The sequence below is a fragment of the Herpailurus yagouaroundi genome, unplaced genomic scaffold (genome assembly GCF_014898765.1).
Source record: "Herpailurus yagouaroundi ecotype Mexico unplaced genomic scaffold, PumYag 166, whole genome shotgun sequence".
Classification (NCBI taxonomy): Eukaryota; Metazoa; Chordata; class Mammalia; order Carnivora; family Felidae; genus Herpailurus; species Herpailurus yagouaroundi.
Window position 1 is genome coordinate 18,354,668 of NW_024412407.1, and position 15,608 is coordinate 18,370,275.

Here is a 15,608-nt window from a genome sequence, read left to right on the forward strand (position 1 = left end):
TTTATTTATTTATTTATTTATTTATTTATTTATTTATTTATTTATTTTAACGTTTATTTATTTTTGAGACAGAGACAGAGCATGAATGGGGGAGGGTCAGAGAGAGGGAGACACAGAATCCGAAACAGGCTCCAGGCTCTGAGCTGTCAGCACAGAGCCCGACACGGGGCTCAAACCCAGGAACTGTTGAGATCATGACCTGAGCCGAAGTCAGCTGCTTAACCAATTGAGCCACCCAGGCCCCCCGCCCCCCTTGTTTTTCTTTATTTTAGTTCTTTTTTTTTTTTTTTTTAACATTGACAGTGTATCATTTTTATCTGTAATAACAGTGATGCTGTATTTCACTAGTCAACCTAATAACTAGTCAAAATAACTAAATTAAATTACACATTTTTAAATGTAAGCTTGTCTTCAAATATGCAATATTCTTTATTTTATCCATATCTTGCGACAGACTATATTGAGGTTTAATTTATATACAAAATATACAAAATTTAGGTAACAGATCAGTGAATTTTGACAAACATTTACCTGCATCACTATTTCCCAGATCAAGATATCAAACCTTTCTGTCATCCCAGAGTTTCCTCAAGGGACATGGTGTTGTGTATTTTGTTTTACATTTATTTGGGCCTTTTGAAGGTAGGAGATAAATGTGAACAATAGCATTAGTTAGTTGAAATTTGCTTTGCTTATTTAATTCCTACCTAGCAATCGTAAGTAAGAATTTGCATTGTATGGCAACCTTAACTCACTATAATATTAATTTATAATAAGATTTATTTTGCTTTTGTTATTTACATAAACCCCTTTACCATGCAGGAATTTAATCTGGGTGTTTTTGTCCCCTTAGGAGACTCTGCAGATTGATGAGGATGATAGACCAGAACTAGTCTGGTGGAAGTGTAAGAAATGGGCACTACATATTGTAGCTCGTCTCTTTGAACGGTAATTCTGTTTACTAGATTTGTGATCTTGTGGTCAGTACCTCAGTACTGAATATAATAAAGCTCGATAGGTCCCTTGATGCTTCACAGTATATCACTGTTAGCCTTGTTTTTTATTTTTGAGAGAGCGAGAGAGCAAGCGAGCGAGTAGGGGGAGGGGCAAAGAGAGGGCAGGATACAGAATCTGAAGCAGGCTCCAGGCTCCAAGCTGTCAGCACAGAGCCCGACTCAGGGCTGAAACTCAAGAACCATGAGATCATGACCTGAGCCAAAGTCAGATGCTTAACCAACTGAGTCACCCAGGTGCCCCTCATTGTTAGTCTTTAAAGCCACAGTGGGCAAAAAGAAGTCACCCTTTGTTTGTTTTAAGGTAGGCCTAACTGTGATTATTGGCTTTGAGATTATAATGGTGTGGACAGTCTTCTCTGGTCTTTCTGTTCTTCTATAAAAAAAGAATGGGCATGACATTTTTTTAGTTCATTGGAAATACCTAGGAATTGTACAAGAAGGTGCATGGCTACTTAGTTCCATAAGAAAGTTAGTGAAATTTAATTATTGATGCATTTTTTGAAAAAGAAAAAAGAGTCATATATAATATTTTTATTTGTAATATTTGCCCTTTAGGAACTCTTGGTTAAGTAGGTGGAGGCTTCTGTCTGAAATTATAAGTATGGCCCAGAATCTAAGTACAAGCTTATTATGATTTCATCTTGGGGCTTGTGGAAAAGGGGCAAGTGTTAGTTTTCTGCCCATATAGCATAGATCTTTCAACAAGGGATGGTATTTAAGCTAGTGAGCATGCTCTTGTTTTAAAAATTTACAGCATTTAAACATTTTCTCTTTGTGTTTTAAGATATGGAAGCCCAGGAAATGTCACAAAAGAATACTTTGAATTTTCTGAATTCTTTTTGAAAACCTATGCAGTGGGAATTCAGCAGGTAATAAACATATGCTTTTTAAATAGAAGGACAGTTACTCCTGAAAATAGTTGTCATTTCTGTTCATTTAAAAGTAGATTATGAACATATTAATACATTATATATTTATAGGGGATAAAATGGCAGATCTGGGAATCTAATATAGTGCAATCAGTTTTAGAACCAAACGTCCTAGGGCAGCTTCCATAAGAAGTGTCCTTCCAAACTCCTAGATGCTAGATTCAAAGCTTTTAAGTTTATTGATACTGATGTCACAGTGACCAGTGCTTAGATTGGGTTCTTCTGTTAACTCTTGGGCCTCTTATGGGTTTCTTATTCTCTGTTCGTTTGATCTCCCCTCTTTGTTCTAAACTTTTATATCAGAAGATTTATGTAATGAATTGATTCATTTCAAGAGAGCTTGAGCTCAGAAATTAAGATCTTTGGTTGAGAACTTACACATTTTTGTGGAAGTTGAGGAACCATTCTCTACAGTGCAAATTAGGAGTTCTTGAGAAATAATCCAAGTTGATATTAATATTTAAAACGTACAGAGGACATTTGGGCATGAAGATTGGTTGATCTGTATTGCCATTTGAATCACATTTTTGTTTATATTTCAACAAATAAAATTTAATAACTATTCAAGCACTGGCTGTTTCAGGACTACAGTGAGGAAGCAAAGATTAATCAGACATAGTAAAAGGCTTTAATGATATAGAGGGTGTTTCTAGATTTTTATAAATCTATGCATATTAGTCCTCTTTTTTTTTTAAAAAAAATTTTTTTTTTCAACGTTTATTTATTTTTGGGACAGAGAGAGACAGAGCATGAACGGGGGAGGGGCGGAGAGAGAGGGAGACACAGAATCGGAAACAGGCTCCAGGCTCCGAGCCATCAGCCCAGAGCCCGATGCGGGGCTCGAACTCATGGACCGCGAGATCGTGACCTGGCTGAAGTCGGGCGCTTAACCGACTGCGCCACCCAGGCGCCCCCATATTAGTCTTCTTTATTGTCAGTGATATCAAGCTAACTGCCTCAAACCTGTCATCATAGATGGAGTACTTCCTTTTATAGATGATCGTTTTGTCTACTATCATTTTATAGATTATCATTTCTAAAAAGTACCTTGCAACAATTCAGGAAAGCTATGGCTGTAATTTTCTCACAAATTATTTTGTTGGCCCACAAGACAGTCTGTAGGGAATATTAGTGAATAATGAATAAAATTATCTGTTCAGCCATTCAGTATGGAAACTAGGATAATCAGGAAGCCAGGCAGTTCTGTCTTCTGTTATTTCCACTGCAGTTAAACTCATTAACCATCTTGAAGTTGATACCTTCTTGAAGTGTGTTTGGCCGAGTTTTTCCAGTGTCATGTAAATGTGTGTATGTTTTGTATGTACATACACATTCAGATTTGATGGCGTTGCATCTATGTCATAAACTATTTGTACGTTGGTTATTTAAGATATATATTCCTAGTATTTAAAAATTAATTTCTTATTTAAAAACTGTTGTCTCCTTTGCTGTTGTTTCTTTGGGTGAGCCAAACTGTCTAGGAAGACCCATGTTCCATAGCATCCCCTTTTGGCCTGCATTGCAGAAAGGGCATCTAGGCGATGGTGGGACTTCTTACAATGCTTATAAACCTAATTTTACATAACTTGAGCTGAATTTATGTTCTGAGTTCATCAATTCTGTACATGTTTTGAAAGAACTCTATTTATTTATTTAGCAGTTTAGGTTTAAGCTTGCTGTCCTGAAGTGCTCTGGGATCAGGAATTGGAAGATTTGGATTTTGTCGTAGTGCTACCTCTGATGGGCAGGTCCTTGGGATAGTCATAAGCCACTTTGGGCATGGTTCCTTCCTTAGAAACAATTTAAAAAAAAAAAACAAAAACTTTTCAGTTTTGTGTTATATTTACAAAGACTTTCTGTGGTGTGGGATTATAAAATAAAATTCTTCGGTATTTTCTTCTAGGCATTCTATGCTTTCGTTTTTGTTGTTGAAATAGTTCCCCATCTGGAATTAATTTTGGGATGGAGTTTAGTTAGGGAGCCAATTTATTTTTTTTTTTCGTTGGGTTAATCAGTTGTCCTGATACTGTTTTCTGGATAACTTATTTTTTCTTCCAATTTGAAATGCAGCTTTATCAAATAATTAAAATCTGTTAATGGTATCTCTTGCTGTATACATGTTTTCAGTGTTCATTTTGTGAAGTCTGTTATTATTTCTCTTAACCGGAGTCTTAACTTATTTGAAGAGCTTAGTTACATGGAATAGAACATAGACTTGTGACTTGTTCTGCGTTGTTCCACAGGTTAGAAGTAGGACAAAAGGCTGGAAATCCCAGTGAGACGTCCTTTAGTTCAGTATAACTTGGATCCATCTAATTAAAACTGCCCACAAGTTTTCTCATAAAATATTAGTTTCTCTAAAAATCAGTTTATTTTTATTTTTGTGGATTCTGGGTTTTATGTCATGCCTAAAATGCCCCTCCCTTTAACCTTAAAATTATTTATGTTCTCCTATACTTTCTTTCCCATTTACCTGTAGGTACTACTAAAAATTTTAGACCAATATAGACAGAAAGAGTATGTAGCCCCCCGTGTTCTTCAGCAAGCATTCAACTATCTCAATCAAGGGATTGTTCATTCTGTCACCTGGAAGCAGATGAAGCCACACATACAGGTCAGTGTCAGGGAATAGCTCTCCAAAATTATTCTCTGGTTAAGTTAGGTTTTCTAGACACTAATCCTGTATGTCATATTTAATATATTTTTATTTCTATTAATTTCAAATGTGTGCAGTCTTATATTTGATAGGAGGGGCTTGGAAATTTAAGTATGTGAGAAGAGTGAAGCTTTCAAGTTTAATAGAGTTTAAGACCTGGATTCATTTGGTCTTTCTTGGAGTCTCATGTGACCTCAGTTTCTCCTCTGTTCAGTTGGCTAGTGTTTTTCTATCCTTCTTATCTTCTTTTTTTTTAATGTTTTTATTTATTTTTGAAAGACAGCATGAGTGGAGGAGGGGCAGAGAGAGAGAGAGGGAGACATAGAATCTGAAGCAGGCTCCAGCTTCAGCACAGAGCTGTCAGCACAGAGCCCAACGCGGGGCTCGATCTCACGAACCATGAGATCATGACCTGAGCCAAAGTCAGACGCTCAACTGACTGAGCCACCCAGGCGCCCCTCTATCCCTCTCATCTAAAGGTCACTAGGATCAGATGTGGTATTGTGTGCAATAGCATTTTGAAAAGAGTCACCAGGGCTGTACTAAGGTAGTATTATTTTGCAGTAGATGAAGCCTGAAGCATGATCATTTTCTTTTGTAGATAGAAGCTAATGAGGTTTTTATTTTTCTTTTTGGCTTAAGTTCTGTAGCAGAAGTTATAGTTTTCTGTTTTTATATCAATTGTTTACTTAAAGATAGAATTCAGCCTCATTATTTAAAGAACAAATGAGAATCAAAAATTATGAGCCATTAATGAATAAATTCTTATATGTATGTAGATAATTTTAGGTAATTCAGGGATATTAGGAACTGAATTTTTTTTTTTCTCTCAAACTGTGAACTCTTAAATTCTGTAATCTCTGTGATAGTTCCTAAAAAGGAAAACACATTTCTTTACTTTGCCTTTGGTGTCCAGGATGGAATTTGCTTAGTATTACCTTATTACTGGTTTTATAAATATAATATCTTTTGTTTTCTGTAGACCTCTTAATAATATTTGTCTAATCCTGTTGATCAAATAGTGATAATTTCTTTGCAGTTAATAATGGTACTGATTTCATTTTATATACTATGTTCTTATAAAGTAAGAGTGGATTTTTTTTCTTGATGCCTTTGGCCTTATTTTTACATAGCCATTGTATAGGAATAAGAAAAGTCCAGTCTCTTGGTTGAATTTTTTTCTCCCAGAATTTAATTTGGAATAAGTGAGAAGAGATGATCCTATTTCTACATATATAATTGTTAAATGGGCTTAGTCGAGCATTAGCAGCAGATATGATTTTTTTTCTGACTGAAACCTGCATTTCTAGAGGAGGAAATTCGGTTTTTGAAAGTGGAAGAGGAAAAGAAATTTTAATATTGCTGGCACGTTGACATTTAGGACCAAAATGGAAATGTAAGAATGTTCACAATAAGAAATACAATAATAAATATAATCTTGGCTTGATAATTATCTCTCTTCCTTAAAGAATTAAGGTGTGTTTAATATTGATCTGTTAGTAAAACTTTATTATCCCTGCTTTTGCTTTCAAGAATAGCATTTCCATTCATCTCTTTATATTTTAATCAGTTGTTTAAAAATAATCTTAAGTTTAATTCTGTCTGCCCCACACCCCCAGGCTCTTGCTTTCCTGCTTTCCCCTCAGCCAACACAGGCTGAACACAAAGATTAACAGTTTGGAAAACGAACATCAGAAAGGCTATCAGTAAATACATTATTAATATTCCCCAAATTTGAATAGCCTATAGCCATTTGTTGTTTTGTTTTTTCTCTTCTTAGAATATCTCTGAAGATGTGATTTTTTCTGTGATGTGTTATAAAGATGAGGATGAAGAACTGTGGCAAGAAGATCCATATGAATATATAAGAATGAAATTTGGTAATCGAGATGATTTTATTCCTCATTAGTCTCTTGATATGTAGAGTAATATAACTTAATTTATATTTTTAAGCAGATTTTATTGCTGTATTAAATTCCCAAAGTTCTGCTTTACATGATAAACTCTGAAGAGTTTGATGTTCTCTTGAGCCAGTGGACTTGAGGCCTTTGCGTGTAGAAGATGGAAAGCTGTTTTGTTCACCCCTCTTAGGGGTGCTGAAGCAGTCATGGAGCCAGCTACAACACTTTCTGTTTTGATGCTGATCTGGAGGGACCATCCCTATCTCTACCTTTGGGAATACCCATTTGTAGATTGGGTTGTTCTTAGTCTGGATCGTTTGGATTTCTGCATATTTTAGGAGCATTCCGATTTAGTATGCTTCTTTATCTTAGTGGCTAAGTATTCCAGAAGAGAGTGAGATTACCACTGTGTGGTCCCATTCTCTGGAGGTTCTTTTTGCTTGGATCTTTCTGGAAGTTATTGAGTTGTGTAGGTTGCCTGAGTTCATTCCCTTTTACCCTGGTTTAAATGAGTTGCTTCATGGAATACTGTCACTTAACATAGCAAAATGTTGTTTGAATACCTGTTTCTCCTGCAGCTTAGAGCCATTTGAGGGCAGGGACTTTATCTTGTTTATTTGCTTTATGTTGCTTTCTCCATCCCTCCTACACCTCTCCATTCCTCTACTAGTATTTGGCTCTAGTCTACCTTCAGTAAATGTTGAAATAAATAATTGATAAAATTAGCCCTGCCCAAGTCATGATGAAGATAGTGACAACACGGTGCTTTTCCCTTGTTCGGCCAGGTGTCTCTGGCTACTTGAGTTCAGTCTGCTGGTATAGATGCTAAATTACTGGGTTATATTGTTTTTACAGTGCTTTGTACTTAGTATTGTTTGGTCTATTGAGTGAGGGAGTGCCTCTTGTCTTGGAGACAAAGTATGGGAAAAGCAAATGAATGAGAAACAGTATTTACCATCTGCTTTATCCCTCCACTCTACCATTTCCTTTTGAAAGTCATTTCACATATGCATGATTTATTTCTCCTTCCTAACGCTTTTGTTTTCTGGAACAGAGTGATTAGCCTATCTTTCTTCTGTCTTCTTGAAGATATTCTTTTAGTGTTTAGTTTTTCTTTAATACCTGTGTGTTTTTCTAATGTGCAGAGTATTTGTTTAGTGTTCAGGAAGCTATCATTATTTCACTTTTCATATTGAATGAGATAGTATCTCAGTTTTTAGAAATATAATACTTAAGAGCTGTGAGTGTTGATTGATAGAATTTACATTTTATTGATTAAAATAATATGGACAATTCAAGACTAACTGAAGTATTTTTTGAAAAATAATCTTCTTTTGTGTACTAGAACATAGTGCCTACTATTTTTTTACTTTTGGATATATTGGATGCATATATTTTGGATACATGTATTTTACTTTTGGATAGCTATAGGAAAGAATAATTACAGAATCATGTAATTTTCTTTTTACATTTTTGTCATTTATAGTTATTTACATGAACAAATTATTCTTATCTAAATGCATTGACTGATACTAATAATGTTTTTAGATTTGGTAAAAATTATGAGAGCTCACAGGTTCTTGATTTTACGACAGTATGGGTGTGACGCTGGCTTGGTCACTTATTTCTAAATTTTATTAAAAATTTTTTTAATGTTTATTTATCTTTGAGAGAAGGAGACAGAGGATGAGCAGGGGAGGGGCAGAGAGAGAGGGAGACACAGAATCTGAAGCAGGCTCCAGGCTCTGAGCTGTCAGCAAGAGCCGGATGCCGGGCTGGAACTCATGAGCTGTGAGATCATGACCTGAGCCAAAGTCAGACGCTCAACCGACTGAGCCACCCAGGTGCCCCACTTGGCCACTTATTGTGTGACTGTGGGCAAGTTACTTACCCTCTCTGAGATGCAGTGTTTTCAGCTATAAAATCAGCAATGCTAATAGTGTTGGGAAGATTAAGCAGGATAATAGTTTATTAACTTATTTAACTGCTTAGAGTAGAATATTAGATGGTTGTAAAATCTTAGCATAGTGCCTGCCAAAGAAGTAAGTGCCTGGTACAGTAGGTAATCTCATTAGTATAGTGCCTGGCACTCAATAAGTGATAGTTATTAGTATTATTACATTTGTATTTTATATTTTGGCAAAGACTTAGATTTTTTTTTTATATATTGAAATATGGGCATATAAGATACTTTTCAAGTTTTCAGATTTTTATCTATAACTACCTATTCTGAAATTTGTGAAATTTTTCTTGACATTAAACAGTGTGTTTTAAATAGGTGTGTATTCAATAAATGCCCATTGAATACCTGCTAAATCTACCTGTTGACAGAGCTGAGCGCTGGCCTAGCAGTCCATCAAGGCTTTTACACTTGTGGTTCTTTGGCTTGGCGAGCTTTCTCTTTAGAATTCCATGTAGAGTTTTCTCCCTCATTCATTCAATTTCTGCTTAAGTGTTGCCCTAACAGAATTAAAGATGGTTTCCCTGACACCCCATTTCCCTCACTCTCCATACTGCATCACTCTCTTTCTCCTTATCCTGTTGTAAATTTGTTCTGAGCCTGACTTATTATGTGTGTATATGTGTATAATTGGTTTCTTTTTTTTCCACCATGTGAGCTCTGTGAGGGCCCTGTTTGTTTGATCTTTGTGTCCCCAGAGCCTAGAACAGTGCTGGCACATAGTAAGCACTAAATAAATTGTTGTTGTTTTTTGATAGAAAGCACTTTTCCTGTGAAACAGATATGCCAGCCATGTATTATCCTCTTTAATATGCTTGTTTAAAAGGACAGCCTACAGAGTTTGATAAATAATTGTTGTGCATGGGAGCACCGATACACCTTTAACTTTTTTTATGCTATAAACCAGTGTCATATGTGGACTGTTTTATTTTTTTGTTTTGGAATAGTGGTCAGTCAGGTTTAAAATCTATAATAAGTAATTGTATTTTTATTAATGTGGTTTAACCTTTTAAAATCTTAGATATTTTTGAAGATTATGCTTCTCCCACCACAGCAGCCCAGACTCTCTTATATACTGCTGCAAAGAAAAGAAAAGAGGTATGCAGTAATTCTTTTTAAATCCAAGATGGAGAGGTGCACTGTGTGGATTTGACACTCTGTTATACCCCTAGTATTTGACAAATTATATTATTCATTATAACCTATCACTTTAGGAATATTTTTCTGTCCTAGTAAGGGAAAATGGTTGTTTTCTTAATTATAATTGCTTGATAAAACACAGTAAAATGGCTTTAGTTTTGAAAATTTGTACATCCTATTTAATACTATAGCAGTTGGGCAGTGAAAGCTCACGTAGACTAAAACAGATTCTTCTGTTTCTGTAGGTGTTACCAAAAATGATGGCATTCTGTTATCAAATCCTGACAGACCCGAACTTTGACCCTAGGAAGAAAGATGGAGCCCTGCATGTGATTGGTTCCCTTGCTGATATTTTATTGAAGGTTCAACTACTCAAAATATAATTTACTTGAGCATAGGCAAATGAGAGGATATGACAGTTATGAATAATTTAAAACTTGTGACTGCTTCTGCATAATTGATTTGACTGTAAACATCCTTTTCTCTGTCACCTGTTTCTTTGATTAAAACAAAAATTTTACTTTGTCAGTTTTTCAGCATGAAACTGTTGCTAAATTAAAAAAGGATGCAATATGACTTTAGTGTTATTGCTGCAAAAGTCAAGTCAATCAGTATCAAATTATTTTGTAAGGTACTATTTCTTGTTTTAAAACATACAATATGTAGGTCAAATAATTTTATAAAATTACACATAGAAGTATACTAAGCATAAGTCATAATAAACACTTTATTTGGTTGTGATTTTTATATATGAAAAAGGCATTGATAAGTTAAAACTTCATATCTATCTCCTAACAGAAGAGTTTATTCAAGGACCAAATGGAGTTGTTGCTACAGAATCATGTATTTCCACTATTATTGTCTAACCTGGGATATCTTCGAGCTAGAGTAAGTTTTCCATATTTCCATTGTGTTTCTTAAAATGTTCATTTGTGGGGCACCTGGCTGGCTTAGTTAGAGGAGCATATGATTCTTGATCTTGGGGTTGTGAGATCAAGCTTCACGATGGGTATAGGGATTATTAAGAAAAATAAACTTTTCTTTTTTTTTAAGAAAAATAAACTTTAAAAAATGTTCATTTGTAAGATATTTTTTGAACTAAATGTTTTTGGATAAATTGACCTTTTACCATGTATTGGAACAAAATGAAGTCAGACTGTCCCTTATGGTCACATAAGCTGAATAAAGAACAAACTAATAAATAAAGGATTTATGGATTTTAATTCCAGCTGCTTTAAATTTTCACTCTAGCCCCACTTGCTGCATTCATAAAACATGGAGTGAGAGGGATAATGTTATAGCAATAGTACAATGTAAATTTGTAAACTGATTAATTTTCAGTGTCCAAAACAGCCTGAAATTCTAGTTTGGCTAAAACCTTAATTAGTACAGATAGTATATTAGGTCGATATGCCTTAGAAAAATGGGGAAGATAATAATTCACATAAACTTATTTGTGTTCTAAGTGTATATGACTTCTAGAATCAATATCTTTTATGGAGAAATAAAAATAGAACTTTAATTTGAGAGCCTAGTGTTTATCTTTATAATTACATCAACACAAAAAATGTCTTGCTATAAAGAACATACGTGAACAATGTCTTACACACTAAAGCCTTTTTATAAACAGATGGCAACATTCACTGGAGAAGTATTTGGGCACATGTAGATTAGAGGTATGGAGGGCATACAAGTGTTTTTATAGGTAGGCTGTAACCTTTGACAGTCTGTGTGAATTGTAATTCTCTTGCTAAAAGTCTTTTAGCAGTAAAACAAATTACCGTTAATTGTGTTTTATGTACATGGAGAATTAAAGTAATAATATGATTCTGTGGTCTAATAGTTTAAAGTTTGGTAATCTATATAAGATTTAAAATTCTTCATACCTTATATGAGCAAAAAAGTTTGCTAAGTCCTTACATGAGTAAGGGAAAATAATATTTCATTTGTTTGCTGGGAAGGCCAGCAAATGAAAGTTAAACGTTGGTTTGTAGTAGCTCTTACATATAAATAACACATTAGTTATGACTCATAATATTTATTAAGCATAAACAGGATTTCTTTTTTCAGAGACGCTTCAGTTAGGCCCATTTTCTTTTCCCTGTGAAAAATTGCGTATACATAATTTAGAAGTAACAACTGCCTTTTTATTTTATTTTATTTATTTATTTATTTATTTATTTATTTAAAAAAAATTTTTTTTTCAACGTTTATTTATTTTTGGGACAGAGAGAGACAAAGCATGAACGGGGGAGGGGCAGAGAGAGAGGGAGACACAGAATCGGAAACAGGCTCCGGGCTCTGAGCCATCAGCCCAGAGCCCGACGCGGGGCTCGAACTCACGGACCGCGAGATCGTGACCTGGCTGAAGTCGGACGCTTAACCGACTGCGCCACCCAGGCGCCCCAACAACTGCCTTTTTAAATAAAAAGAGTGGGAAGTCCAGAAGTTAAAAACTATGGGTAATATGCTACCCTCCAAAAACAAACAGTACTTGGTAGAGTTAATGATATTTTACTAAGAAGTTCTTATGTGCATGACTTTATTATAGAATGCCACAATCCTAACAGTTTCCTACTTAATTTCTTCTTATAGTCCTGTTGGGTACTTCATGCGTTTAGTTCTTTGAAGTTTCATAATGAGCTCAATCTGAGAAATGCAGTCGAACTGGCAAAGAAGAGCCTGATTGAAGATAAGGAGATGCCTGTCAAAGTTGAAGCTGCCCTTGCTCTTCAGTCATTAATTTCTAACCAGACACAAGGTAAAGCAAAAAATATCTTTTAAAGGGTTTATGTTATTTTATTTTTTGAAATCCTTTCTTCTTATCCTTAAGGATGATTTCTCTGAGTCGTCAGGTGCAAGGTTTAGATTTCTGAGCTTTTGTTCCCTCAGAATTTTATAGCAGTTTATCCTTGCCCTTTTCAGGAGTTCCTGTTGACTGGTCTCCAGAAAAATTTTGGATTAGGAAATAAGTTGATAGTTATTGGCCCCTGGGGTAGGCTGGGAATCAGGAGACCTGGTGTCTAATTTTGATGGTGCTACTAGGTTGCTGTGTAAGCCTATGTAGAGGCATACCATCTGTCAAGGGTTAGCTTTCCATATATTTAAATTCAGGGGATTGAACTAAATGGCCTCAAGAGACCTTCCAGCTCTAGGACTCTGATTCTACTAGTTCTGAAAGTAGCAAGTGGAATTTCTGGTGAGTGATAACACAGATAACTCGTTTGTTTGTTCAGAGGAATATTCTGTTCAAAGTTCAAGTAAACCTTGGGAAGTAAATTCAGTTTTATGAAGTACACGAATCTAATTTACTTCTGTTCAACAGTGTTTCAGTGGGAAGACTGAATATTGTACAAGGACGTGTGGGAGGAGGTATTCGGCATAGTTTTTATGTACATGATTTTTTATACTTATATCTTGATATATACATGTTCTGTAAGTCATCCTGATGATAGAACATTTGTATAATTAGAATTTCTCAATGAAGGGTCTTGGCATTTTGGGCAGGACATTTCTTTCCTCTGTAGGATTGATTACCTCTAATTAAGGGGAAGTGGATGTGTTAGTGAAGATTATTTTGGTATAGCTTTTAAAAAATTTTTTTTATTTTGAGAGAAACAGAGAATGTGCTGTGGGGAGGGACAGAGAGAGAGGGAGACAAAGAATCCCAAGCAGGCTCTGTGCTTCAGTGCAGAGCCTGATGCGGGACTTGAACTCACAAACTGTGAGATCATGACCTGAGCTGAAACCAAGAGTCAGACGCTTAACTGACTGAACCACCCAGGTGCCCTGGTACAGCTTTGTATCTTATACCATAAAGCAAGTATCTGTCAAGAGCCTATTACCCTGTGTCACTTAACCTTGTGACCAAGTTAATTCCTATCGCCAATTTTGAATACCTAATTTTTTTACTCATTTTGTTTGTTTTATTGCATTAGCTAAGGAATATATGAAGCCACACGTAAGGCCTATCATGCAGGAGCTGTTGCACATTGTTAGAGAGACAGAAAATGATGATGTTACTAATGTTATCCAGAAGATGATATGTGAATATAGTCAAGAAGTAGCTTCAATTGCTGTTGATATGACCCAACATTTGGTAAGAATGGGCAAAGTTTTATGTTAGTTTGAAAGTAAATTCAGCCTTGAATAATAAAAATAAAAGCCTTGACTAATCTAAGTAAATTGAATTCCAAAATTTGGAGTTCAGTTTTATATGTAATTGAAATGTTAATGTAAAAATGTTTGCTCTAGTAATTCTGACAGTTGTTAATTTCTATATTTAATTAGACTTAAATCTAATAACATTGGGATCATTTCATCTGTAATATTCTGAGATTTTACAATGATGTACTTTGTGAGCTTTTTAAATTTTCATTTTGTGGGTTTTGAATCTGGAAACTCATTTCCTTCAGTTTTGGGCAATTTTTGCATTACTTATTTGATTAATTTCTCCCTACCATTTTTTTTTTTTTTTTTCTATTCTATAGTTCTGATAAGGAATATTGGGTCAGGACCGAGTCTTTAATTTTCTTACCTTTTTTTCTCTTGTCTTCCATGTCTATCTGTCTTTTTTGTTTCATTTTCTAGGTGATTTCTTAACTTTGTCTTCTACCTTCTATCAAATTTTTCACTTGACTATTGCTAGATTTCAGTTTTCTTAGACTTTGGGTTTATTTGTTTAATGACAACCAGAAGTTAAATAATAGCTAATTGTTATAACTAATGTATATTCCACTCTAGTGACTAGATAAGGAAAAATTGGCTGTACTTAAAACATGATAGTCTATCATTGATTTACTTGGTAAAGTGTGTAACTTATGTTTGAGCAATGCTGACGTCTAGATGAGTGCCACTGCCCTTTTATTAACTTACAACAACAACGAGGGGTAGGTATAACATTACTAATTGTTGAATATGTTTACGTTATGTTCATAGGCTGAGATATTTGGCAAAGTCCTTCAAAGTGATGAATATGAAGAAATCGAAGACAAAACAGTAATGGCGATGGGAATTTTACATACTATTGATACTATCTTGACAGTTGTAGAAGATCATAAAGAGGTGGAATTTGTGTTTTATTATGTCATTATAGTACCATTAACTGAAATTTATATGATCAATGGGCATGACTTTAAAGTTGCTATTTAGGGGCATCTGGGTGGCTCAGTTGATTAAGTGTCTGACTCTTGGTTTTGGCTCAGGTCATGATCCATGGTTCATGAGTTCGAGCCCCATGTCAGCTGTGCTGACAGCTGCAGAGCCTGCTTGGGATTCTCTGTCTCCCTCTCTCTCTCTGTGCCTTCTCTGCTCTCTCTCTCTCTCTCTCTCAAAATAAATAAATGTTAAAATTGCTATTATATATGTTGTTAGATTTTAAAAACTACCTTCAAATTTTCAAAGGCCATATTAAAATGATTGAGGGGGGAAATATTACATGTTGTTGTAAGGTATATAGGACATCTCTGTATTATTAAACTGAGTTTAGTTCATCACATCTGTGTTCCAGGCTAGATTTTGGGGGAATATCAAATTGAATAAGACATGAACTCTGCCTTTTGGAACCCACAGTCTAGTCTTCTTGTAGAGAGTGATAGCCATTCAATCACAGTGGCAGATATTAAGTAGTGGAACAAAATTCAAATGTAACAAACATCATGAGAATGGAAGGGAAGAAGAACTTAAAACATCATCTTTCTTAAACTGAATTCCAGAACAATATTGGGAGAAGAATTTGTGCAGATAGTTATTAGGTGCTTTCCCCTCTGTTCACTGATAGGATTTTACTAGTGTCACCATGAGATCACTAGAGCTGGTAATGGTAGTGTCCTTTTGCAGAAGTGGAAAACAAGTTTATGTAGTATCAGGAGTCTTGCTCATGGCCATAGAGTTTTGGGTTTGCAGTCAGATTATTCTGATAATATATCCATTTATCTCCACCTGAAACCTGCCACCCTCCTCCCCAAGTATTACATTGCCTCTCAGATTTGAGTTGGTTCCTTCTGT

At 35.1% G+C, this 15,608-nt stretch overlaps 1 protein-coding gene across 4 annotated transcripts in view; it reads left to right on the forward strand.

Annotated features, from left to right (window-relative positions):
* The window catches only part of IPO8 (importin 8), an 89,883-nt gene that overhangs the window by 22,337 nt on the left and 51,938 nt on the right, over positions 1-15,608 (forward strand). For all 4 annotated transcript variants that reach the window (XM_040488519.1, XM_040488516.1, XM_040488517.1 and 1 more), the window contains 10 exons: positions 854-948; positions 1,801-1,885; positions 4,425-4,559; positions 6,382-6,481; positions 9,484-9,560; positions 9,848-9,964; positions 10,401-10,490; positions 12,198-12,363; positions 13,541-13,701; positions 14,541-14,666. In XM_040488519.1, coding sequence (XP_040344453.1) covers positions 854-948; positions 1,801-1,885; positions 4,425-4,559; positions 6,382-6,481; positions 9,484-9,560; positions 9,848-9,964; positions 10,401-10,490; positions 12,198-12,363; positions 13,541-13,701; positions 14,541-14,666 — 1,152 coding nt within the window. The remainder of the gene's footprint in view (positions 1-853; positions 949-1,800; positions 1,886-4,424; positions 4,560-6,381; positions 6,482-9,483; positions 9,561-9,847; positions 9,965-10,400; positions 10,491-12,197; positions 12,364-13,540; positions 13,702-14,540; positions 14,667-15,608) is intronic.